The sequence below is a fragment of the Botrytis deweyae genome (assembly GCF_014898535.1).
Source record: "Botrytis deweyae strain B1 chromosome Unknown BDEW_005, whole genome shotgun sequence".
In the NCBI taxonomy this organism is placed as follows: Eukaryota; Fungi; Ascomycota; class Leotiomycetes; order Helotiales; family Sclerotiniaceae; genus Botrytis; species Botrytis deweyae.
In genome coordinates, this window is record NW_024066212.1 from 1,069,097 (window position 1) to 1,094,652 (window position 25,556).

The 25,556-nt window shown below is 41.8% G+C and overlaps 9 protein-coding genes across 9 annotated transcripts; 4 read left to right on the forward strand and 5 right to left on the reverse strand.

Moving 5' to 3' along the window:
- Positions 1-455: 455 nt before the first annotated feature.
- EAE98_002968 (uncharacterized protein) lies at positions 456-2,669 on the forward strand (the record flags this gene model as incomplete). The annotated part of the gene is made up of 9 exons (XM_038950588.1): positions 456-518; positions 593-613; positions 672-796; positions 864-1,054; positions 1,108-1,142; positions 1,231-1,351; positions 1,405-2,277; positions 2,341-2,548; positions 2,624-2,669. The coding sequence occupies 9 exons, from the start codon at positions 456-458 to the stop codon at positions 2,667-2,669; spliced, it is 1,683 nt and encodes a 560-aa protein (XP_038813117.1).
- Positions 2,670-3,080: 411 nt separating this feature from the next.
- Positions 3,081-3,906, reverse strand: EAE98_002969 (uncharacterized protein; the record flags this gene model as incomplete). Its single annotated transcript, XM_038950589.1, has 3 exons — positions 3,081-3,293; positions 3,380-3,580; positions 3,748-3,906. 3 exons carry the CDS (start codon positions 3,904-3,906, stop codon positions 3,081-3,083), a joined length of 573 nt encoding a protein of 190 aa, XP_038813118.1.
- Positions 3,907-6,707: 2,801 nt separating this feature from the next.
- EAE98_002970 (uncharacterized protein) lies at positions 6,708-7,013 on the forward strand (the record flags this gene model as incomplete). Its single annotated transcript, XM_038950590.1, has 1 exon — positions 6,708-7,013. The coding sequence occupies one exon, from the start codon at positions 6,708-6,710 to the stop codon at positions 7,011-7,013; it is 306 nt and encodes a 101-aa protein (XP_038813119.1).
- Positions 7,014-7,594: 581 nt separating this feature from the next.
- Positions 7,595-8,572, forward strand: EAE98_002971 (uncharacterized protein; the record flags this gene model as incomplete). The annotated part of the gene is made up of 1 exon (XM_038950591.1): positions 7,595-8,572. One exon carries the CDS (start codon positions 7,595-7,597, stop codon positions 8,570-8,572), a length of 978 nt encoding a protein of 325 aa, XP_038813120.1.
- Positions 8,573-12,423: 3,851 nt separating this feature from the next.
- On the forward strand, positions 12,424-13,393 carry EAE98_002972 (uncharacterized protein; the record flags this gene model as incomplete). Its single annotated transcript, XM_038950592.1, has 3 exons — positions 12,424-12,534; positions 12,585-12,808; positions 12,886-13,393. The coding sequence occupies 3 exons, from the start codon at positions 12,424-12,426 to the stop codon at positions 13,391-13,393; spliced, it is 843 nt and encodes a 280-aa protein (XP_038813121.1).
- Positions 13,394-14,233: 840 nt separating this feature from the next.
- Positions 14,234-14,917, reverse strand: EAE98_002973 (uncharacterized protein; the record flags this gene model as incomplete). Its single annotated transcript, XM_038950593.1, has 3 exons — positions 14,234-14,501; positions 14,553-14,608; positions 14,672-14,917. 3 exons carry the CDS (start codon positions 14,915-14,917, stop codon positions 14,234-14,236), a joined length of 570 nt encoding a protein of 189 aa, XP_038813122.1.
- Positions 14,918-16,059: 1,142 nt separating this feature from the next.
- Positions 16,060-17,368, reverse strand: EAE98_002974 (uncharacterized protein; the record flags this gene model as incomplete). Its single annotated transcript, XM_038950594.1, has 5 exons — positions 16,060-16,265; positions 16,371-16,487; positions 16,547-16,941; positions 17,002-17,258; positions 17,315-17,368. 5 exons carry the CDS (start codon positions 17,366-17,368, stop codon positions 16,060-16,062), a joined length of 1,029 nt encoding a protein of 342 aa, XP_038813123.1.
- A 1,667-nt stretch (positions 17,369-19,035) lies between these two features.
- Positions 19,036-20,489, reverse strand: EAE98_002975 (uncharacterized protein; the record flags this gene model as incomplete). Its single annotated transcript, XM_038950595.1, has 5 exons — positions 19,036-19,134; positions 19,184-19,586; positions 19,645-19,921; positions 19,972-20,114; positions 20,182-20,489. The coding sequence occupies 5 exons, from the start codon at positions 20,487-20,489 to the stop codon at positions 19,036-19,038; spliced, it is 1,230 nt and encodes a 409-aa protein (XP_038813124.1).
- A 637-nt stretch (positions 20,490-21,126) lies between these two features.
- EAE98_002976 (uncharacterized protein) lies at positions 21,127-24,075 on the reverse strand (the record flags this gene model as incomplete). The annotated part of the gene is made up of 5 exons (XM_038950596.1): positions 21,127-21,359; positions 21,413-22,231; positions 22,282-23,596; positions 23,642-23,952; positions 24,000-24,075. The coding sequence occupies 5 exons, from the start codon at positions 24,073-24,075 to the stop codon at positions 21,127-21,129; spliced, it is 2,754 nt and encodes a 917-aa protein (XP_038813125.1).
- Between the last annotated feature and the right edge of the window lie 1,481 nt (positions 24,076-25,556).

Genomic DNA, 25,556 nt, shown 5'->3' on the forward strand with positions numbered 1-25,556 from the left:
TCTGCACCTGCCTAGTTGGGTAGGGAGGTAATTAATCGCATATAATACAAATTGTACCAATTATTCGTGCACCTTATTGTTTTGTTCCTTCGATTCTATGACACAAGTGTAATTTAATATCATCAATCACGTCAAAATAGAAAACGGGCCAAATATGTATAATCTAGATCGATGACAAACGGACCGACCATTAGCATTTTGGCTCTCCGGCTAAAATGAAATGGTTAGCGCCATTGAAATCTCTTTCCTCTGTCGTGATTTGTGCCGTGGACTAAATTGAACATCGTAGTGGATATTCTCGGGAATATAAAGGCGGCACAGTACGGTGTACTAAATGACTGGCTAGGTATCGTACAGTGTGACTAGTATCACTTCCATCTTCACTTGTTTCCTTCTTCCCAAACCCATCCAGAGGTAATATTTAGTCAAGTACGTACTAGATAACCAGTGACAACATGGTTCACAATGGGGAAGACAACAAGAGTGTCATAATTGAGGCACGAGATGATGCTCAATTGGTCAGTATTCGCTTTATACTTCAATCAATCTCGATGATGGATGACATTCAAACTAATCTTATCTACTCGATCAGGAAACTCTTGGCTACAAACCCGTCAGTCAATTTTTTTATCCAAAATACAACGACTCAAAGACTCACAAAAATGATATAGGTGTTACACCGAACGTACACTCTCTTTGAGAACTTCTCAACATCCTTCGCTGCCCTGTACTTTGTTGGAGGTGTAAGAGTTACTTACACCACTGGAATCGCCTCCGGAGGTCCTTTAGCTTATTGGTTAGTTGCGCACCTGAAGTCTAGAACTTTTCACATGACTTCTAATACAATACTTTTGACTGTATAGGACGAGTTATCTTGTAACGTGCTTTTTTACCTTCATAACTGCAGCCGTCATAGCAGAAGTCTGTTCTGCGTCACCTTCAGCTGGTTCCATCTATCTTTGGGCAGCTGAAGCTGGAGGAGCCAAGTATGGTCGACTTTTAGGATTTGTTGTTGCCTGGTGGAGTACAACTGCTTGGATGACCTTTTGTGCAAGTAAGCTCAACTCGGATTCATTATTCCCCAAAATTTATTCTAATTACTTGCAGGCAATACCCAAGGAGCTGTCAATTACATGCTTTCGGTAAGTTAACGTTCACGTGATATTCCCACAGCTCTACGCGCGAGTTCTAAACGTCATTCATTGCTGGATGTTGTCTGATATCTATTAGGAAATCGTTGTCTTCAACGTTGATTTTCCAACGGATACCAGTGATATCAAGTTCCGAGCAGTCCAATGGATTTGTACTGAGGTTCTCCTTGCACTAGCCGCAATCGTGAATTTTCTACCACGTGAGTTGTCACACTTAATCGGAACAATTATTGAATATTGACATATGAATCAGCTCGTCTTTTTAAGTATGTCTTCTGGGTATCGAGCTTTTTAGTCATGCTTGATTTCCTTCTTAACCTCATCTGGTTACCAATAGGAGCTGCCCGAACCATCGGTTTCCGAACCGCAGAGGAGGCGTTTATGACAACTTACAATGGAACCGGTGCACCTGCTGGATGGAATTGGTGTTTGTCTTATCTCGCTACTGCTGGTATCCTCATTGGATTTGACGCTTCTGGACACGTTGCGGAAGAAACCAAAAACGCTTCGATCACAGCCGCCAGAGGCATATTCTGGAGTGTGATTGTAAGTGGAGTAGGAGGGTTTGCCACCATCATTCTATTTCTGTTCTGCACACCTGATCCAGATACTCTGTTCTCTTACGGCTCGCCTCAACCATTCGTACCTCTCTATGCCGTTGTCTTAGGACAAGGTGGACACGTCTTCATGAACATCATTGCAGTGGTTGCACTTTGGTTCAATACCGCAATTGCTATTGTCGCTGCATCTCGACTTGTCTTCGCAGTGGCTCGTGATGGTGTTCTTCCATTCTCGGGTTGGGTATCACGCGTTTCATCTGAAGGTCAACCCCGAAACGCTGTCCTTGTAATTTGGGGTTGTGCCTCGCTTGTGACTTGCACCATCTTACCTTCTGCAGTCGCATTCACATCCCTCATATCCGCTGCTGGTGTTCCATCGGCAGCCGCATATGGACTTATTGCTTTTGGAAGATTTTTCTTGACACCAAATACATTTCCCAAGCCAAGATGGAGTTTAGGTAGATGGAGTAGACCATTTCAATTCATCTCAATCTTTTGGAATGGTTGGGTTGTGGCAATCCTTTTCAGTCCTTATGAATTCCCTGTCACTGCAGCTACATTGAATTGTAAGTAACCCTCGACCATTTCTACAACTGCTCATCCCTCCGCCATATACTGATACAACACAGATGCGCCAATAATCATGGCAGGTGTAACAATCCTAGCGCTGATTTCCTGGTGGTTTACACCCGTTGGAGCATGGCTTCCCCGAGAACGCATATCACATTTCGTGGAAAGTGAAGGAGCGCCTGCGGAAGGTCTCCGACAAGAACCGGATGAACAGCTTCAGGTGCCTGAGGTAGAAGGGGATGCGGTCCCAGCTACCTATTCTGAGAAGTGAGATACTCGATGATCGCTTTGACTTTTTCTTTTGAAGAATTAAGATACTGATCTTCTTTCTGTGTATTAAAGTGGAGGGCTTTTAGATGGGACCGCGCAGGAACAAAGAGATCCATGAACACGTTGATGCGAGAGTAAATAGATTTGAAAGAACGGCAATCGTTGCAGCATATATTTGAGAATGGCTTCATACACATAGAATAATAATACCTAGATCTTTCGATGCCAAATCAGCCATGGATTTTATGAGATCACTGGCCTTCAAATGATCAAGATTGCAATTCGCAATGTGCAATTATTAGCTTTTGAGTAGCTGATGCGATGTGGTACACTGGGCTTTTATGAAGTAACAACTCGTCTTGCCGCATCGGGTTTTTACTCTTTATATTGCCTGTTGTAATTGGCAACCGCTACCTAGGTTGTGGCTGGACCCCAACGTTCTTTCTCAACTTGTCCAAACATCTCTACCCCAAAGAATGAACCAAGCCTTCCTCACAGCCCACTGCACTTCTCCAATGCACATCCAATCCTACGCCTGTGTGGAAACAGCAGGACCTGTCCACTCCAATTCCCAAGGTTTGACACCAATACGCACACCATTCTCATCAACATTGACGCATCGAGAGCACTTCTTATGTTCGCATTCGCTATTGACTATGAGAATTTTCTGCTCCTTTCCCCGAACGACACCGATCTTCTGTTCTTCTCTTGTGCAGGTGGGCGCATGAGATGTATGCTGACACTATACATATATTTTAGTTTGTGTAGATCGCAAGGAAATGGGAAATGTAACGGCAAAATGTGTAAAAAGGAGAAAGGGACACTAACCTGGCAACAGCGGAAGAAAGAAGCAGTTGTGGATTTGTCATCGACGACTTCAGTCTGGGCGCTTGAATCTTCTGAGGATGGTTCGGCAGACTGTTGCAGGATGTCGGATGCGCCATCGAGGAGAATGCTGGTTTCAATGTGGGATTGTCTCTTCTCGGATGCGCGGGCAAATAATCTGGACTCGGAAGCTTCGTCGTTGGGCTTTGATTGCGTTAGCTATGTCTTTTGGAAAGGGTGGAAAGAGGAGGGATCGCGTGATGTCTCCTTCCTTCTCTCTTAGGCACTCAAAGTAGATCGATAGAGATTTAAAGGCATATTGACAATGAGAAGAAAATCCTAGATTAGAGTAAGGATAGAAGATAACATACCATGCTATTGAGTAAATTCAAGATGGAAGGATTGAAAGAACTGGTGGGATTATTGCTTTCGTAGAGAATCGCTCGATTGCGCATGATGATTGCCGTTACGCTATTCTCAGCAGAGACACCAGTCGCATTGCGAACGGCGGGGGCAGAAAATGATGACATGTTGGCAGATTAATTATTGGGAAGTACAGTAATGACAATAAATGGCATCAAAGAATCCTTTTCCAGGGATTAATTGATGGGAGAGTGATTCTTTAAAAACAACTTGTGTTGGAAAGATGGTGCTTGTGTTTTGAAGAAAGGGGATTTTCGGCTCGGGTTCCTGCTCTTTTATTGGCTGGAATTTTGCTGGGGAAGCTTCAACTGTGTTGTTTTATTGCAGTGGTTTTTTTGATCTGCTCTTGGCTATATTGTTGAACTGGTACAGTAATAAACAGGTTAACTGATGATCTCAACAATTCACTGCTTGAATTGAAGGCCTGGTGATTAAAATTATTGATGGCTTTGCAGTCAAAATAGTGGCTATACAAAGGTGTGATTTCTACTATTTATATGGTTTGAAGAGAGGGTCTGGCCTGTAGTATGAGAATCTTCTAACGACTCCAGAAACTAGACACTATCATCTCATTTCCACTTGTCGAATCTTTGGTGAGAGTCTTTTAGAAGCAGGAATAAGACAATTAAGTAGCTGACATATTCGACAAGATGTCTTAGTTCACCATGTTTCTTATTCAATTCGTTTCCTATATTTCAATGGGAGAAATTAATAGCACTGAGGTATTGAATCAGATTTCAGAAATCACAGTATTTTGTCCCAAATCTTATTTTTTTTTCTCCCATTAGGAACTGATAGCTATCACATAGCTATCACACCCCTGTATTACCTTACAAGGTGAGAGGCTATTTCGCAGTTTGAACAGCATGCTCCTCAAAGAACTTCTAACTTCTATTCAAAAGCGAGCTTAAACAATCTACAGGTATTTACTGTTATTTCTCGATATTTTGTAGTGGCAAATGGACATCACAGTTACTTAAGGTGAGGTCTACAAGGTAAATATTCATAATATCACATCTGGACTTTTATGACGGGAATGGAGTACGTATAAAGATGATGATTGTATTATTAATAGCAACGATCTCTGGTTTTATTTGAGACTCATGTAAAGTGTGAATATTGTCACGGGGATCCATGTGACATTTGCAACAACACCAAACCACACCAAGTTTTTCAAAAAAGGATTGATGAAAGATTCAAGAGAGAACGATGTTTAAAGATAGAGGCAAAGAGTGCACTGCAAAGTCAAGAGCATGAAGACCAAAACAACTTATTCATGATTGCGAATACAAGGCAAACGCATCTTCTATGATAGCACAAAAAGAAGCTTCATTCTGAATGGAAAGCATGTTCCATTCACCACCAGTCCAACATCCATCCAATACCCTTCCAACACCCGTCCACATCCTTCTTATTGACTTTGCCATTGAGAAGATTCAGAAGCCCTGATTTGGTCTCTCAATGGGCACTCCGAGTCAACTCCCATCTCCTGTCTTCCCTTCATGTACCTGGATTGCTACCATTGCTGGCTTCTTTGGCCTGTTTGTTGAAAATGATGATGCTTTTTGTTTGTGCATCTAACCATTTTGCTTCTGCCTTTATTTTCCGGGTTTCTGCATTGATTTTTCTGATCGATGCTCTCTTCCTCTGAAGTTGAAGGTCAAGAAGTTTGTCGAAATGTTGCTTCTGTGCTGGCATCTTAGACATCATAAATAATATGCGATGCAGTACTCGTGATTCGAAGTTAGGTTCTTGTTGAAGTGATGGTGTAATGAAGTAACTGATGTGAATTGTGGTACTGAGTTGAACCCATTTTTGACACTCATGAACAGGATAATATATAATAAGTATATGTCTTTGTGAGTTATGGTCTGAAACGCCTACGGCACAATAGGATTGTAGTAGAACTTGACAGTATCTCCCAGCAACAAGACATCAAACAATGAAAGAAAGTTCTGCAACTATACCAAGAAACGTTCCGATTCAATGTAATTCCTGCAAAACACCATGCGTGAGCTACTATAATGTCAAAGAACTTGGTAAAAAAAATCAAATTCTGCAATAATGCCCAATTTCTTCGAAGGTCTAGAAACATCTATAGAGCTGTATCTCAAGTAAGGAGGTGCAAGTAACCTCTTTGGGTGTCAATTTACAAGCTCACAATACATTTGTACTAAATAATGGAGACTTCGAGATCTTTGGGGCGAGTCTCTGTGTCCAGTTAGATCTGGATATTTATGTTATGACATCTCACAAAGCCTCGGGAAAGCCACAGTCCATTCTCACTAAGCATAGCTATGTCCATTGAACGAAAGAGAATTGAACGAAAGAGAAGCAGTCAGAAAAAAGACCGCAAGTTTATCGAATTTCCAAACCTTATACATTTCGTGGAGAAATCCAAGTCCACATTCCCCTACTTCCCAACTCTCCGCTCTGAGCTCTCCTATGTCTTCTCCGTAATATATGTAGTAACACTCTCATGCTGACCATGGGAGATAAAAAAGTTATGAGATACGTGTACCGTAATGATTTTAGCTTCATTTGACCTCTCAGTAATGGTGTTCGTCTCGCACTAGAGTTCGCTTAGCCAAGCAGCTTAGGGAGTCCGCCATCCCTAGCTTCATCCACACTTTGAACGTATTCAATTATCGACACTAAGTTTACTTCAAAATCTGCGTCATTCATATCTTACGGCACGGATATAAATTCTCATACAGCTCGGGTCACTCACATTCAATATATCACCATTTTTTCCCCCCATAACGACGCTGTACCGAAGCAGAAAATCCCGTACATCTCGAAATATTCTCTTCTGTAATTTTTAATAAAATTAGATATATTTTCATAATCATCCTCATCTATCAAGACTGAAACTCTCAAAACATCAAGTACAAATAAAACCTCTCCAATGTATCATTCACAGAGAACTCTCAGGCTCAATTCGAAGATGGCGCCTGGACCGAGTCCCTTGTCTGCCTCATTCTCGGACTCGGAAGGCGACCACCCGCAGCGTCAGAAACGTGAAGATCTTTCTCCAGAGCTCATAAAAAGTCTCAAGCAAGCTTGTCGAAATCTCGAGAGACGTATGATTGAGGAAGAAGAGAAGAGAATGTGGGCAGCGGTTACAGTAGGAAAGTCGATTAAGGCGACGAAGCGATGGAAAGGAAGAAGTCCTGCAGGAAGCGGGAGCTCAGAGAATCGAAGGAAAAATTGAGAGAGGGACTTTTATTCACTTATTCTTGCAATATGGATGATACAGTTGGCATTTTGTAGTAATTTGGGTGCCGGTATTCTATGCTATTAGACTATACACAGGAAGGTGAAGTGTTTGGAAAGTTATTAAAGATGGAGAATATTGTACCATTTCAACATTCAATGAAATTCAATATATCATCAATTTTTTACCCGATCGATTCAAGATATAAAATTTACTTGTTCTTGAAGATATCAAGTGACTGTCATGAAACGGACAATGAGAATTTTTAATTTAGTTTAGATTATTGAACGTGCTATTTACCAATGACACATGAATCCGTCTCTCATTAAATGTTAGGCTTAAGCTAGTAGGTTAGTTGATTTTCTATCCAAACTAAGCATATCCATATAAATCTTTTCAGTTTTCCCCCCTCTCGTAATTATCATCGAAAACATCAACTATCCGCCCCTTCAAATCTCATTATAAGAACATATAGCTACTCTACAGTTGTCTTAATATCTTAAAATATCTTATTATATCACAATTATCTAGCTGTGTTGGCACCTATTACTGCATCGTGGGAAACAAACGTCTACAAAATGACTTCGCATCTCAAAGATTTAAACATTCTTCAAACAGGAAGCTGCAAAAGTTCAGAAGCTCATTGCCAGTCATGCTGGGAAGATAAAGTCATCCACACACTTCAACAGAATTTTGGGTTTCCTTCTAAAGTGGCATCACAACCACCACAATGCAGTTGCGAATTCTTTCGAGCTGGTAGCCCCGATGCTTCTAGAGACTGCATAATCGTATCCATGGACCTCGAGATAAGTAAAGAGCAAACCCAACTCAACGAAATCGGCATCTGTACGCTAGATACCAGAGACCTTCAAAATTTTAAGCAAAAACCGACGCCTGACACGAATAAACTCCTATCGACATACAGCTTTGGACTCCATCATTACAAAACAATCAGCAAAAGATTCCGATATGGCGAGGCAGAATACATGGAAGAACATAAAGTCAAGGATTTGCTTCATCGGGTCTTACGAACTGGAAGCCCTTTCCCTCAGTCAACGGAGACCCGTCAAGTGATCCTGATAGCCAATGGGATTTTCCATGATTTGTTCAATTTGAGAAAGATGGGATTGATGCCGGATCTCAGTGAGTTCCCAAACATCATGGTAGTTGATACATGCGATCTTTTTAGGCGTCTTGTCAAGGAAGAGATGAGAGCACGTCTCTGGGTGATTCTAAAATTCTTCCACATCCCATATTGTTATGATTCTCTTCATCATGGTGGCAATGACGCAAACTTGACTCTAAAAGCTCTCATCATGCTCACTATAGAGAGCTGCAAGAACTTTAGTTGGAGTCCGGAGCAAAACCAGAACAGGGTATTGTTGTTGCTCGTTGCTCGTGAGGCAGCGCCCCTTGCCGAATGGCAGCTGCGAAAAACGACGAAGGAAGCAACGATCGCCAAAAAGAAAGCGTTCCGAGAAATGAGGTTCAATCTATGGGCGGATAATGGCGATAAAGACGATGCCTGTTTTGGATTCCTCCTTGAACTCCAGTAAATAACGTGCCCGTTTGTGTTTGTGCTATTTGATGCATATATACAGCATGTTGTATTATGTATCAAACAGGTTCTTGTATCTTTGTATACTGATGCGGGGGATTGCTTGTCTCTGACCTTTAGCGATGGAGGAAGGTACGAGGAGTTGGCTTGCCAGATCTGGACATGCCTTCAAAAGAAAGTAGACTTCAGTTGTTCAGCCAGAGCTCTAACTGTGATCTCTTTCTGTGAAGATCAAAAACATGACTTCTTAGATGATTCACGCAATGGAGAAAGAAAGCTGATCTGGTTCGCCATGAAACGTTCAAGGTTGCCAATGAAAGGCAAAAGAAACATTACTGGAGGACAACGACTCACCGATCATCTTACCAGATTTCGCTTGAAGACAGTATATTATTCGGATTCTTATAATGAGAGCCTCAAAAACAAGCTACAGTCTCAACTTCCGAAGGTAATCTCGCATGAACATGGCTGTTGATTTATGTGTTTCCTTATGTGACCAAAATAAGCAGGCGCTCATAAGGATGTATGAGACGAAAATCTGCTAGATTTGTGGATTCAAAATTAGTAAGATTATCAGTGGCTGAGGGTGTGTTGCTTGAAGAAGGAACGAGGTGCTCGATACTCAATGGATATGCCGAGCCACCATCAGCCCCAATAAAATAATCAAGAGCAGTGCTTGGAATAATCAAGAAGAGACTTTTAAATATAATCAGAAAATAGAAGAATTAAAAAAATAAGAACGGTACTGCCGGGAATTGCACCCGGAACCCCGAAGGGAGAACAGTGCGAGCTGAACCACAGATAACTAATTTTGCATTAGTACCCGTGTTCTTGATATGTTTGCTATGTTTGATGATATCGAGAAGAACTTTGAAAGATATATGATAGAAGGTCCTACAGGTAGCTTCCTGAATTATCGGTGGCGTGGTGTGTGAGGTGATTGAGTGGGAGGAAGGAACGAAGACATAACTGACCCAGGCTATTGGAATTCCGACTGCCGACAATGATCAAAGAGTGGCCTTAATGATGCGAGCATATGGCAAGCAAATCGAATCTACTGATATACCGGAGCTGAACGCTTTCAAGTATATAGGGAAGCTCATACCAATTATAGTATTATGGACTTGGTTACTTATTCATTACCACAGATGAAACATATATGCTGCAAACGTACGGCATGAGTAAAAGTCTGTGACACGTCCGCTCCGAGAGAGAAGCATTGCAGTCTCTAGGAGCTCTGTTTCTAGGCTGTGAGATCCAGACTTGAATAATACTAGACTCGGGGCATGTTCGACTAATTGATCGACCGTTTGAAAATCCGCTTGTTCGACGATTTTATCACTGACGAGACTTGCACATCCTTACACCGGGAGTTTTGATTCTTGGCCAAAATTGGTGTCAACTCTAAAGTGCATTTAAAGAGACAACACCCGACCCAGAGACGGCAATTAAGGACATCGGCTGAACTAGTTGGAATAACATAATTTTCGGTCTGCAAATACGATCATCGCCTCAACGATGCTATCGAACATTGTCTTGTATTTGATGGTGCAAAAAGTCATGAAGATTTGCCGCGTGAATGGTAGCACTGCTTATGTAATCGACCGACTGTCATCACCACATCTTTCTGAAAGCACTCTAAGCCATTCAGATGTGACGTCACAAGCCCGTGAGAGGAGTACACTTTGGTATCAAATATCGGACCAGTCCCTTATGAACCCATCACTGATGTTCCAATTATGATAGTCTTAAAAGCAGCTTACTTCCAAGTACACAAAAAGTTGTTCTTCTCGTCGGCGAAACCCAAGTTTTTCTCGAAATATAGAGTAATCATCTAGCGAGACGTAATGCTCATAATCGAGATCCGCAGAGCTCACGAGTAGCACCAGGAACCATGCGATTCTTGCTAATAATAGCACGGAATCTATTGATGTTGCAGGTATTTGCTTATTCAGCTCCCTGTATTCTTTCGGTTTTGACCTAGTATCATGCCTAAAGACTTGAACTTTTGTTGGACTACTTAGAGATAGGAGCTGCATCATAGCAAAAGGTATGCTATGTGTAGAATCGTTGAGGAAAACGAGTCTTAGCATTAACTGAATAGAGGAACGTGGTTGCGAGAGCGAGCTATATGTACGGCTATAAGTCACTCTGATGCAATGGATATCAAATAGTGAGACGCTAGAACTGTTAGAAAGATTTACTAATGAGATCCAGGTGGGCAGGAGGAAGACAAGTGGCTGATTTCTCTTATATCTGTTCCGGTATCTAGTACTCTAGTAAGCTCTAAGGAATGTGTGATGGCGAATCTCAGTCGAAGGGTTTCCTCTCGCTCCCTATTGACTTCCCAAGCGATCATGCGTATAAGTGAGGATCATTCGTTACACCAGTATTCAAATGATATCGATGCAAACCACATTCCACTGAGAAACATGAAACATGAAACACAATAATAAGCTTACCTGTTCACTGCAGTACATGTTCGGAACTATGCGAAGTGGCCTGCGGAACCTTCATCACGTCTCTACAACGCTTCCATGGACTCGATAGTAACTAGATCTTAAAAGAGTAGGTTGTGAGAGTAGCTGGACGTGCGTTCGTGTATTGAACTGATTCCTGCTCTAACTCGAAGAGCTGGGTGACTCTCGCGATTGAGAAACCAAATTTGAGTGTATAAATCTTGCTTGTTACCGAGTCTAAGTTACCCTGATATGTACGTATGTGTAGTTGTAAGACTTGAGAAAAGAGACAAATGATATGTGAGTATATGAAGCTGGGGTTTCACATCTTGAAGCCCCATAAGAGCAAGGGGACATATATTTTTAGCAGCCCTTGTTGCGATGTGGTCCTTTCTTAACAGATATCAATTTATACTTACGCTTATTGTTCCTTCGCGTCTGATCCGTCAAGACACATGCCTGCCGATGATTGACAAGAGCCTAGTGATCGGCGGAACGATGAACAAGGGTCGTCACTGGAAGCACAAGGCAGGCTCGCACACGTATGACACCAGGCATGCATATGCACATATATAAAGAGCGCGTGTAACTCGAACTAGTTCCATCTACCGAACTCGGGACATGCGTATTGTATGCCATCCGAAATGGATGGATATCGAGCGACCTCTCTTGTGAACGACAGTAGTCCAGATCCTATCCGAATATATGTTCTATCCTACTGCTGCTTACTTGGAGATAACCAGTGAATTTTCGAGCATCTCGCGTTGGAATTCTCTGTTCGATTGCCAATGGATGTCAGCAACAACAGCACGGCTCGTATATGGATTCAGGCTGATTTGTCAGATGAAAATTTATATGCTTAATTTTAGACGTTTCCTTAGTGAATTTCCTACGCCAGCTGTCTGTTGCAACAATTGCGACCGAGTGATTATACATAGGTACAACTAGTATACCTACTCACGGAGTATATAAGTGAAGAGGTCTCATGGCTGACATTCCAAGTATTAAACGCACAAATCTGCAAAGTTGTTGGAGTCGGATAAGTATGTAGTATCTGTGCAATGTGATCTTATGCTTGTTTTACCGAATTGTATCGAAGGGGCGAGGGGGGAAGATTTGTGATGCTCAGGCGTTTTTATCGCTACGAGCCTTACCACATTCCAGGGTTCCTAGCGTGTAACCTTATTCACAAATGCTCCAAGCATCTACCACCTCCCAAGCCTTCCCAAGCCATCACATTCATTTCAAGAGTTCATGATATTGTAATCATTTGCGGATATATCAATACAATCGAAGGAATATCTCTTATTGAAGATATTAAATACTGTTTGATAGTATAGCTCTTACTTGATAAAGCTCTTGGCGCATCGATCTCCTTTGAACATCCAAGATGGATTATTCATATTACACTCCGAATGCTCAGCCGTTCTTCCCTCTTCTTCCTCCTACTCCGACTCACACAAACGCATCGACTACCGATGAATTCAGCAACTCTCCACCTGTATTTGTCTCATCTCCTGTGAGCAGAATGTTCCTGCTAACAGCAAACAGCAGGATGTCTTCGATCAATTCCAACCCTATGATTATGCCAATCATTACGACTCACGCATTCCTAAAGTCACAACCCCGCTTTCACAGCACAAACCATCGATTTCCCATCCCATGTACACCGACATGCCTACCGATGTAATCGACGATGCGATGCGACGAGATAGCGACGAGGAGGAGAATTTGACTCCGGCACAATCCCGGCGCAAAGCCCAAAATCGCCAAGCGTAAGATCATTTCTTTGAACTCACTCGTTTTGAAGCTCTACTTCATACCCATAGTATGCTAAGACCTGAGGAATTAGACAACGGGCCTTCCGCGAACGCAAAGAGCGACATGTAAAAGAGTTAGAAGCCAAACTTGCAGAGTTCGAAAAAAGTACCGGAGATCTGGCCCAAGAAAACGAGCGCTTGAAGCTACAGCTCACAAAAGCTGCGACGGAAAATGAAATATTGAAAGCGACGTCCAGCCATTCGAACCATGGAGGCTCTCAACCTCTATCAAATGTAGGGCCCATGAAATATACTCCTACGGACTTTTACAGTGAGGTTCTACATGCGCACGACAATAAATTTCCCAGCCATCGAATTGTAACGAGTGATAAAGGGGAAAGGTTGTTGGCGGCGGGTGCGACGTGGGACTATATCATCAAACATCCGCTGTACAAGCAAGGTCTGGTGGATGTAGGAAGTGTTAGTGAAAGGCTGAAGAACGCTGCGAAATGCGATGGGCAAGGACCAGTTTTCGAGGAGAGCGCAATACTGGATGCAATCGAGAACAGTGTCGCAAGTGGCAGTGATGAGTTACTATGATTTATGAGATGGCTTGGAAGAATTTCAAAGGTGTTAAGGTTGATTGTTGGACATATGGGACGAGGGAGACTGCTCAAGACGAGTGAAGTACACCAAGGAGTTCATAGTTGCGTTCTGCTTTGGAGTTTTGGGTGGTAGTGTGTATTTATGAAATAATTAGAGCGTTTAGTGAACGCTATTCAATTTATCTCTCATTCATGAAGTCGTTTCCTTCTTGGTGTTTCTTGGATATTCACATTCAAATCTTCAAAAAGTTCTTTGAATGTCTAGTTTGCATAACAGATTGACTGATAAACGACTGAATTTTAGCTACTTTATTCTTGTCACATGAAAGTCTCCATTCCATGTAAGCCAGATCCACGGAATAATGATTTATGACATGCCCTAAACCTTCATAAAGTTTCCATAATTTACATTCATTTTATGGCAATACAAAATTCATAAAATCCCATTACTCACCATTGAACTGATTCTTTATGATTGATCAGCAATGGGATTCAGTAAAAAGTGATTAAGCGAGTTCATTAAGAAAACTACTAGGTAGCATTCTGTTTAAAGTATTGCTCTCTACAGGGTGTTATGGGAAGCATAGACTATTATGAGGGCATTCAGAGGTAAAGAGCTCTGATCAAGGACAGAGCTCCCACTCGTACTAATTGAGGCTAGCTTCTTATGAACCATACGAGCATACCTACGTGCTGATCCATATATTCGCCAAACAAATCTCTGAACTCCCAATTTCAAAAAGAACCGAAAAACGCCCTGACTCCCCTCTATACTACCTTCAACTTTGTTCTAATCCACCTGTCATCTACTTTCTACTAGTTCGTAAACCTATCTTTACTTCTTGCTACTATCCTTTACCGCCTTGGTCTTCTTAGTACTACGTTCTCCATTGTGCACCTCATCATATTTCGCCTCATACTGACTAATCTTCCTGGTCTCTTTTTCAATTACTAAAGCCAAGCGCGCGATGCTGTTCTTCATTTTCTTGACCTCTTCAGAACCAACTTTAATGTCTTCACCTGCATCCTTTGCAATATCAAGCGCATTTTCTAGTTTCTGACAATCCTTCTTGCGTCGGGCTCTCTTCTTATCTAATGGAAGCCTTTTAACATAAGCCTTGAGAATATCAAGAGAATATTCGTCTCATTCAAACTTTAAGTGTTTTTCGGATTTAAGATAGTCGCCAAAGGCTACGACTTTCACCAACGCCTAGAACATATACGTAATTAGTAAAATGTACCTTTCGTAGAAGGAATGTCAGTGAGATCTCACATGTTCTTTTCCCCTTTCTCCTGTGGCCTGATCTCTCAACCACATTTCAGCTAGCGTTAGAAGAGTACTTGACCCATCACCAATAACAAATGTCCCCAGAATTCTCTTCTTTGCTTTGGATTGGTCAGAAAGAGACGCTAATGTTCTATCATCCTTGAAACAAAATGCTTCCTCAGATCCTTCTTTGCGGAGACCGACTATTGATTTATCTTGTAGTTGATACCAATAAATCTGAACTCGTACCATGATTGCTCGATACTGTGGTTGTGACTTGATAACGATATGGATGAGTTTATAGCTGCAAAGAACGATTCGAAATGATGATATGTGTGTACAATGTAGAAAGTACGTATTGAATATTAAACCACAAAAGAATTATATCGAGCTTCATGTAGAACTTCCGCGCAACAGTATGCTGGGTATCTACAACTAAGGGGTCTCGCGAACATCGAAGCGCAAAGGGTCCCAAACCAGTCCCCTGGCGCCGACCAAGCAGCAGGCCATGATCTAGACAAAAGCTCAGATAAAACATATATCACTAGGTACGTAGCGATGAAACGAAACACGCAGGATTAGAATGAAGGTCATTCTTGGGTCTTCATCGTGAACTCCATAGGGGTCCCAATAGAGTGGTATATCAGACCCGTCAATTGTATATTCATCGAATTCGAGTTTTTCATCTCATCCGAACTTTACAATCGATTAACTCATTCTATATCACATCTTTTTGAATAAGAAAAAAGATTCGAAGATCTATTAAAACACATATTAATCACTTGTTCTCAGAAGTTCACGTTTAAGCTATTTAACCAACCAGAAGTTATCATTCAAAAATGCTGTACGGACCACTTACAAGGAGGCCAACTACTCTATTTTCTGGCCGCTCCTATTCTGGGCCACTCTTCTAAACCAAAAATAACCCTTTCGATTTATTAATAGATTTGCAAGATCAAGCGAGACCAAGTTGTACTTCATTGCGTTGCACTCACCTATCTCTACAATTATATTGTTTTCATATTTGCAGATTCACAAAATCTCACTCTTGCTGGCACGACTAATTAGTAGATTCTTTCAATCACATGAGATGTTTATTCTTGATAGAGCATCCGTGAATCTCTTTTGAGGCGATATCGATGGGTTCAATGGCAGATCGACAATGTACATGCAGTATTTTACTGCATGCATCGAAATGACTGTGTACAGCCATGAAGTGATACACTTATTTAGAGGTACATTTTAGTTATTGGATGTACTTAAGCAACATATATTCGTCATTTCATGTGGCTCACCCATTGTTCTTCAAGCTCTGATCCCCAGATTCTCATACAATGCCTCTCCTCTCAAAGTCCATGTAGAGAACTTACACAGCTTTCATCACTTTCGTAAATCTAAGCACGACCCGTACAAGTAAATCCTGACGTCCCAACCACATTTGTACATTTATACCCCACTCCAGCCGTCTTATTCGCATCTACAACGTCGATGTTTTCCATGGTGATGTCTGTGCAAGGGGCGACAGCGCTACATTGAAAGCTGGTTACAGGATTCGTCATACTGCCGGATATGTTGTACATATTTAGATCGCTTATTTGAACTTTGGGACGTTAGCTCAGGAATGTGGTAACACGTCCCATGGGAAAATGTGTGGAGAAAGTTGAACTAATGAGGTTGGAAAAGGGGGAAGAGCTGAAGTACTTACACGCTGATGAAGAACAATTTCCTACTGTACCTGAAAATGTTGTACATTGTGAAATAGAAAACGGTGGACCCCTCAAGGAATGGAAAGAGAAATTTTCAAACGTTATGTTTTTTGCAACTGTGCTCATGTTAGAAACAGTCTCAGGATCTCCATCAGAAACAACCAAAAACACTTACATCCCAGCCCCCCACCTCCACCATTGGGTGGATATCCCACTTGCTCCCCCGTCCACGTTTTCACATATCCTCCATGCAACGTCTTATAAAATACGATTCCCGTCGCCGTCACATTTTCAATACTCTCGTATACCCCCTTGTATTGTCCAATACTGCCTATCGCCACTCCCAACCCGTTGTAGAATGTTGAGTTCGTGATTAATATGTTGGTACTGTTAGCTTTCATAGCTATGCTATCATCACCATTAACAACTGTCCAGCGATCAAAGTGGATATCGTCACTATAGATCGTATCTGCACCATCTGTATTGCGCGAGGGGCTACCAGAAGAGGAAGTACTGTTCACGTAGATGTCTTGGAGGAGAATTGAGGATGATTTGAAGACTATCATGGTCCTATTCGATTCGTTAGATCCTTGAAATATCATAAAACCAGACAAATAGAATACAACATACCACATCTGACTCTGCACAAATCGTAACCCTTTGAATACGGAATTCGTCGCATTCCATATCGTAAGCGCATGAGGTCTGTTCGGATAGTTCGAAATTCCCTTGACAAAATCATACCAAGCTTGTCCATTGCCATCCAAAGTCCCGTATCCATATCCGTTCACGTTGATGTTATCGCCGCCGAGCCACCATGCTGAAGTTTGATTTTGATAGCCGAAGGCCATGGAGTGGTTGAGCCAGTAGGTTATATTTGTGGACCACTTTACATGGCAGGTTAGTTGACGAAATAGATGAAGGGAAAGTGTTGGAAACACACCAATAGTGTTCCATAGATATCTATGTTGCAATTCGAGAGTCCCGTAGTGTTCATGATACTGTTGATGGTATATGTATGATTGAGAAAGACGACAGTTCCATCCTTGCCGCATGTTTTGAATGCAGATAAAATAGCAGGCGCATCGTCCGTACCGTTCAAACTGGGTTGGACGGTACAAGTAGCTCGAGGGACAAGGGCTGACGGATTTCCATTGGTAAGAGTTATCGAACATACTCACCGCACACCGTGATGTTTTGTGACATAATCCCTGCAAAATTCATATTTTGCCATATAAACTAAAATATTAAATAATTAATACAATTCTTAATATTAAATTGAAATAAGTTGCAAATAAATAATCTGATTTATTTTCTATATATAAAAATTTCTAATTTATTTTTAATTATTTTTGTTGAAAAGTTATATAAGCTTTTAATTGAAAAAGCTTAGAATTTTTAACTTGTAACACTTTTCCTATACAAAATAAACAAATTTTTCGAATTTTCAATTTTAACCCTTTAAAAATACTATTATAAAAATATTTAAAAATAAATGGTATATTTTTTCGAATAATTTTATTAATTTTGAATCTTTTTATAAAAAAAAATTTAATTTCATCTTTTATTATAGTAAATAAACTAAGATATAAAAAGGTGAATAATCTTATATTTTAGCCGGAAAAGCGTTACATGTGCGGTGAGCAGGGGCTAGAACTCTTACTACCGAAGAAAAACGAAGCAGCCAAAATCGCGAGATAATTATGCGATCTCATTTTGAGTAATAAATAGCTATCTCAAAGTACAGAAGAAAGAATTCATATATGGATCTTAATACAGAGACGATATAGAGACTTAAATAGACAAAAATATTTGGTAAAACGTAACTGTGCGTCTTCCCCATTTCTAAATCTCCATTGCATTGTGCGGGGTTGGGGCAACACCATGCAGATTTTGCAAAATAAACTGGAAAATGCAAGCTCAGATCGAACTTCAGATCAAGCTTAATCCAATCGACTTCCTCCGGAGAATTATATAACCTCCGAACTAGGAATACAGAATGCATGAAATTTCAACTATGGCTGATTAAAACAAGATCGACCTGGGTGTTCATCGTCACTGCAACCCTAGAATATACATCTCGCGGTTTCGGCTTCACATGGACCGAGATTTCTAATCCTTTCATCAGTACTGAATGATTAGTTGTGTAGAAACGGGGAGACATATTGATATTGAGGCGCTGCTTATGGTCATCCGAACTGCAAAGATTAATTTGACAATGTCCGTTGGACGGCGAATTTTTGGAAGGTGGCATAAGAAACAGCTCAACGGAAAAAATTGTTTACATGCGGGAAGAAACGGCGGAAATGTCACGGGTAATTGGATAGATAATCTGAAGCGAGCCTCGCCTGGCATCTCAGATCGAATTCCAAAATTGTGCACAACTTCGCAGCCACTAGAAAACTAATCTTGGCTAGCCTTTTTCTCAATCTTGATATCAGTATCACGTTGAATGGAGGTTGAAACCTTGGCAGCACAACCGAGTTGGAGAAAGATTGCAGAGGTAAATGGATTAGTCTGTTAACTCGCTATAAATGGCATATGAACAGACCGGATATTATACTCATACAAATACCAAGTCTGCCATTCCAACCCTGAACCAGCTCCGACCTGCTAAAATCCCCTACCGTCATGTTCGCATTATATTCGTCGTAAATGGGTATTCTAATTGGCTTTCTTTGCCTCCTCTTCCTCGTTCCATGGATGTTTAATAGTCAGGCACCAAATGTCCAAGTAATCGCAAATTGTAACAATCACATCAACCTTACTGTGTTAGCAAATGACAAGAGAGAAAAGAGGAACGGGTACTCACCACAAAGCTTCCATAAACTCCAACCGCAACACCAAGCATGCAGAAGAGATATGCGACCTGGTATACACCACCACCAAGAGCACTTGGCCATCCAAATCCAAAATTCTCCTTCAAAAATGGCCCTGCAGAGTCAAAGACGCCATAAGCAAGCGGTAGGTTCAATACATTCGTGTAAGGGAATGGCAGTTTGACCAAATGGGCAGTGATCATCTGGCCCACCGAGTAAGCATTGACAAGCCCGGCGAAGAAAACGAAAGGAACGAGATGATTGTAAAGAATTTCAGGGTTGAGATAAAGGTAGGCTGGAATGAGCGACCACGTGAAGAAGAAGGGAAGGAGACCCAGAAGCGCGCCTCGAGACCTGTCTCCACGAGCTCTGCGAGCTTTGATCACATTTATGGAGCTGGAGGGGTCGTTAGCTGTGAGACATTCTGACAAGGGTCAAAGAGGGGTAAATTTACCTTTGTACAGTGTTGAGAACCAGCACAATGCCACCTTGAACCATATACCACTCATTGAATGGCAATTCATAGATATATTCAGGAATAAACGGGTAATGTGGGATTCCAACAGTCCTGAACATCGATTGAGTCCAGAAGCTCGCCCCACCTTTAATTGCAGTGAACGCGTAGACTGTGATGAGGATGACAATTCCTTCTACAGGTCCAGAGATCAAGCCCAATGTCAAAGTCTTTGTATGATATTCGTCCCAGGTTTGTACGTAAAATGTGAGGAGGGCTATCAATCGTTAGCATATGCTGGCAGAAGGTCACGAATTGAGTTCGCACAAGCAAATAAGACCATGACTGTCTTCCAGCCCATTCCCAAGTTCTGCGAAGCCGCGAAGATCAGACATTCGAGAGAAGTATTGACTGCGTCAACACCATGATCGAAGAGCTCTCCAAGCGGTCCACTCTGATGTGTTCGTCGTCTGTGATTTTGACGCGCCAGATTAGCTTTGTTCCTTTCGTATCAATTGCAAAAGAATGTAAACATACGCTTGAGTCCCATCGACCGCGTCGAAGGTTTGATACAAGAATAATCCCACAGCCCAACTGGCATACACCCAAGGTGGACAATCCACATCCAGCGTCGGATTATACCACAGCAAAGTCAGGATATTGACAACGACGAAGCTGAAACCCGTAAGAGTAATCAGATTCGGTGCCATGCTCATCGGGAAACATTTTATCACGAAATTCGTGTAGAATGGCTTGAGAACATATCGAGATAAGAGGGAATGGTCGACACCGGAATATTTGTACTGCTTAAGGCCTGGAAGTTTTTCTTGTCGTACGTACACCATTGTGACGAGGCCTTGGGTTGTTTAGGAGAAACTTCGAGTAAGGACAAATTTCATGAGAAAGATATGAAATACCCAGAACGGAGTTCTTTCGTTCTTTGTCGTATATGAAGGAAAATTGAGGCACCTCAAATCAAGAATTCCAAATTCTAGAAAAACATGCCAAGCCCCAAGTTATGCAACGTCATATCAGTACCGAGCTTTTCAGGCATTCTGATAGGGGCAATCAGTAAAGAAACCCGGGGGCCACAGAACCAACACATTGTGCAATGAATTGCAGAATTTTCTTCAAAATACTAACAACGCAATGTGAATGTTCAAGTGAATGAAATTGGTTCAAATTGCAGATTTGATTGCAGATTAATAACTCAGATGAGAGTGATACCGCACAATTGAACATCAGACTACCTAGGTAACTCTCTACCTGTTCATCTGGAGAACCACAGGAACTACGAAAACACGAACATGTCAAATCTTATTAATTGTGATACATTTCATATTTTTGACTCGATGATTCATGCTGTATCCTTCATCTTCCATGAGATGAAGCCAATCCATTTTTCCACAGCTTCTTATACCCATTATCTAAACAACAATCATCAAATGCACCCAACTTTCAACTCCATGAAATCGCTAACCCCTAAGCAACAGACCCGATAACCAAAGCTGCAATCCCTTCTTCCTCACCACGAACCACAATTTTACTTGTGACTCCCGACTTACTAGAATAAGCCATCCGGATATTAGCCACAACTCTTCCACCTGTAACTGTTTTACCAAATAATTTTAGTGTGTGAGTAGTTGTGTTGATTGGCACGTCAGTGCCATCAAGGGGTTGTAGTGAAAGTGTTTTGGTAAGTTGTTCGGTAGCATCTGTAAAACCGTTAGCTTTTCAGTCAAAAGTATTCTCCGGGAAGATAACATACCTGCTATACTCTTGACACCACTCAATTGAAGCGTCTCTTCAGCTTCCTCGCCGGAAGCACCCACTTGCTCCCAAATGTGATTGAAGTTACCGGCAAAAGCAGGGACAACATAGTCACTGCCGGTAAGTTCGAGATCCTCGACTTGATACTCGTCATCGTAACCAGTGTCTTCAGGCTCACCAGTTGTTGGATCGATTTCTTTCGTGGTAAACTTCAGAATATTGGTAAAGGTGCTTGAAGGGAAAGCAGCTTCACCACTGATTTTCTTGAAAGATACATAAATAGTGCCTGGCTCATCAGTTACAAGCTTGGTGGCAGGAATGATAAAATCTTCCTCGAGCTCTTCCTCATCAGATGGGCTAGCAACCACGGACACTTCTTCGAGAACAGTATCTGGCAGGGTATTCTTAACCTCATATTGAAGAACAATATGTTCCTTGAAGATATGCTTGACGACGGTAACAACGTATTCAGTTTCCGATTCTGTCAATTCAACAACAGGAGACGATTTCAATACAGCACCATATGGCTTGAATTCTGGAATCTTGAGTAATTCCTGGGCATACTTCTGAGCAGTTGCAGAAGCGGAAGCAACAGCTTCGGCGCCAGATTGCGAAGTCTTGCTGGGACCAGATTTTGGAGCCTTGATCGTTGGTGTGACTGTTGTGAGCTTCTTGGTTCGCTCCTCTGCGTCTGCTTGCTCCTTGGTAACAACTGGGACCGAAGCAATATCGAAGGGGTTATCAAAAGTTGATTTGTCATCAGCTGTGACGTACATAACAAGTTGATGCTCGAGATACGGCAAAGCGAAAGTATTTTCTGTAAATGATTAGAGTAGTGTAGGGGAAATTATAATTATCAAAACATACCATTTCTGATGAAACGATCTGCTGTATCATCAGACTCTGACATTAATCTCAAGTTCAATGCGGCACGGTCACGAACTTCATCATCAACATCATCCAAACATCTGGTCAGGAGGACTGTAACACTGCGTTTGACTTCTGGATCTTTCTGTGCCACACCGAATTTCGCCAACGCTGTGACTGCGGCAGCTCGTACAATGGCATTCTCAAGAACCACTCGATTGTAGATATATCTGATGTACTTCGTAGGTTGAGATGTTTTTGGACCTTCCAATCCGAGAAGATGAAGGATGCGCACAGCCAATTTCGTGAACTCACAATCCTCAATGAACTCACAGAGATGTGCCAACGCATCTTCCTTTGAATCGGGAACGAACTTGATTAAGTCAAACATGCTCTCGACTACAGCGCGCTTAAACTCATATCCTCCCTCATCGCGAAGTATACCACTGAGGAATGCTAACATGCCGGCTTGCTTGTTGGGGAACTTTAGACAGAGGGTGCGGATGGCTTCCACAATGGTGATCTTAAACTCGTCTGTAATATCAGCCATAAATCCTGAAATTTGCTTCATCAATCGATCAACACTGGCTTCGTTGCCGGTCTTCAAAAGGGTGGTGATGGCAAAGGTAGCAATTGATCTATTGGAGTTCGAGATGAGAAGTTCGATATCTGGGTTGCAAGGATGAACAGCTTGGGGCTTGAAGGAGGCGAAGTTGTGAAGTATGCGAATCGCAGCAAACTTGGTAACAGCTCTTGGCGAGGTAAGGAAAAGTTGCAAAACATGAATGGCTTGAGTAACTTCAGCATCGGTGACGTCTCGCATGTCGCAAATGGCTTTGGCAGCCTCGAAGTTCACCATTTCACTCTTGTGTCGGAGCCAGCCATCCAAGAGTTGCATCATTGGTTTTCGGAGTTGTTGATCTTCTTCTGCCAGTTGTGCTGCTAAACGGACGAGCATGACAGTTGCAGCCGGACTCTTAACAGCACCTGCGGCCCCAAATTGCTGAACCATCTTAACTAATGCCATTCTATCGTGCATCCTCATTTGATATAGAAGACCAATCGCATGGTATTGTGTCATTGTTGAATTGTTGACTGGCATTTGGCTGCTGGAAGTCGAGAAGCCAAGGGAGAAGCCACCCGACGATTTTGTAGCTGTTGCAGCTTCTTGTGTTTCGCTTTGCCATCTTCGAACAACATCGCGAGCTATAGGTAATAGGTGGTAAGAGGATATTAAGGCAGCAGAGGATACAGAAGGGTTCTTGTCGACAATTGCGGTCTTCATTACTCGTTCAATACTCTGGACTGTGGAGGCCTGGCTGTGTCAATGATATCCCTTAAAATAATCTGGCGCACTCACATCAATGATACGACACAACGCCCGAATGGCATTTGGTCTGTAGATTGCATCTGTTCCACCACCAGTATCCTTCATTATTGTACTTGTGACCATAATAATATCTTCAGCGGAATGCGCCAATTCCTTAATGATAAGGTGGACCATCTGCCGCAGGCTGGCATCTTTGTTTTGAAACAGCTTCGAGATACCAAAGAAAAGGGTAGTGGCTTCGTTGGTAGGGAATTTCTCGCCGGTGTATAGTAAAAGCGCAATCTTCGTAAGGAGAACACGACATCTTCGAGGTTGTATAGGGGAAGAGTTGAACAATCGAGCTTTGAATGTTAGCTTAGCTGGCCTGTTATTGGGAATGTTCACCGACCTTCTTGGAAAACAGAGGTTCTATCCACACGCATGATGGCCATTTCGCCATCTTCATCTTTCTTACTGTAACTCATGATGTGCAAGGTATGCTCCCCAGCGTCATGAATTGAGAATCAAAAGAAAGTCGAGTATTGCTGCAATTGTGGTCTTTGAGGTTGCGATACGTCGCCAAATCCGCTATGTGTTGGCGTGAAGGAAATAATTTGATAGGGGTGAGTTTAGACGTTTCATCCGTGTGAAAGGAACGGCTTTTGCCGATAGTGTCCCTTTCTTGGATAATTCCGCCCCGCTCGCTACTCTACCACGGGCTAGATTCTGTTACGCGGAGGAAGCACGAGGGAAGTTAATGAATGTCATGAAAAGAAACCCAGAAACAAAATATCAAGAAACGAATTGCTTTCGCATAACGGAGAGTCATCATCTCTGAAGGATTTTCTCATTATCCCCAGAAGTAAGTCTTAAATCTCGAACTTCGAAACTTTCAAGCACTGAATTGCAAAGCAAGATATCACTCACCACACGCTCAACCAAGCCAACATCATCAGTATCAAAAAGACGAATATTATAGAATATCCCAATCAGTGAATATCAACTAATCTGCACGGAACGAAACAGGTAGGAAAAGTGAAGCTCAAAACTGGTAAGTTGCCCTTCTCATATCCACAGGAGCTTAATGGCTCAGCCTTATATCATTATATGGGCGACTTCCCCAAAAATGCTTTTCAAGTGAGAAGCATCAGTCGAACACCTCATACTCAATCGGGTGAATGAGATAAAGACTCGTCCTCCCCAGATATAACAAATGAAAAAAAAGCCTATATTGGTGTTGATCTCAATTGAAAGCCTACAAAGCCACGACATTTTGACCCTGATTTCTTTCACCCTTTTGTTGTAGTTCTATACCATGACATTGAACTTCCTCGTCATGAGAGAAGATGACAAATGATAGTTTAACATTGTTAGTGCACATGTACATCATATAATGTCACTTTCTAGCTTTACAATTGTTGAACTGTCAAATAATTCTGCCTTCAAATGAGTATCATATTCCTGGGTAGCCGAATAATGTCCCCTGTGAACTACCAATTGAATTTCCCTTGACTTCCCCCTACTATATATCCACTAATCTTTCAGCCTACGTTCAAACACTTGAAGTCCTATCACTAAGATCATCGTATATATGCCAGTTTACGGTATTGTTTCAGCTCATCTCTTTCACATATAAGTTACTGCATTCCGTTCATGGCCCACATATAGCGCAGGAGAGCTCAGCACTATGAACCCAATGGAGAGTTGTTAGTTTCGATTATTTTGACTTGGAGCGAATTCACGCACTGCACATTGAGCACATCTAACGGCTTTGCCTTGAACTTTGGGATTAGAGTCGGAAAGTACACATAGATTCAGAAGGAAGTTAGTAAGGAAAAAAGCAAATACAATCACAAGGTGAGGTCCCGGTTGACCTCGAGACTGGAACCTGGATACAGCAATTGACCAAAATTAATTTTATATATGATCAGACTTTTCTGTCCCGGATAGCGAGACTGACAATACC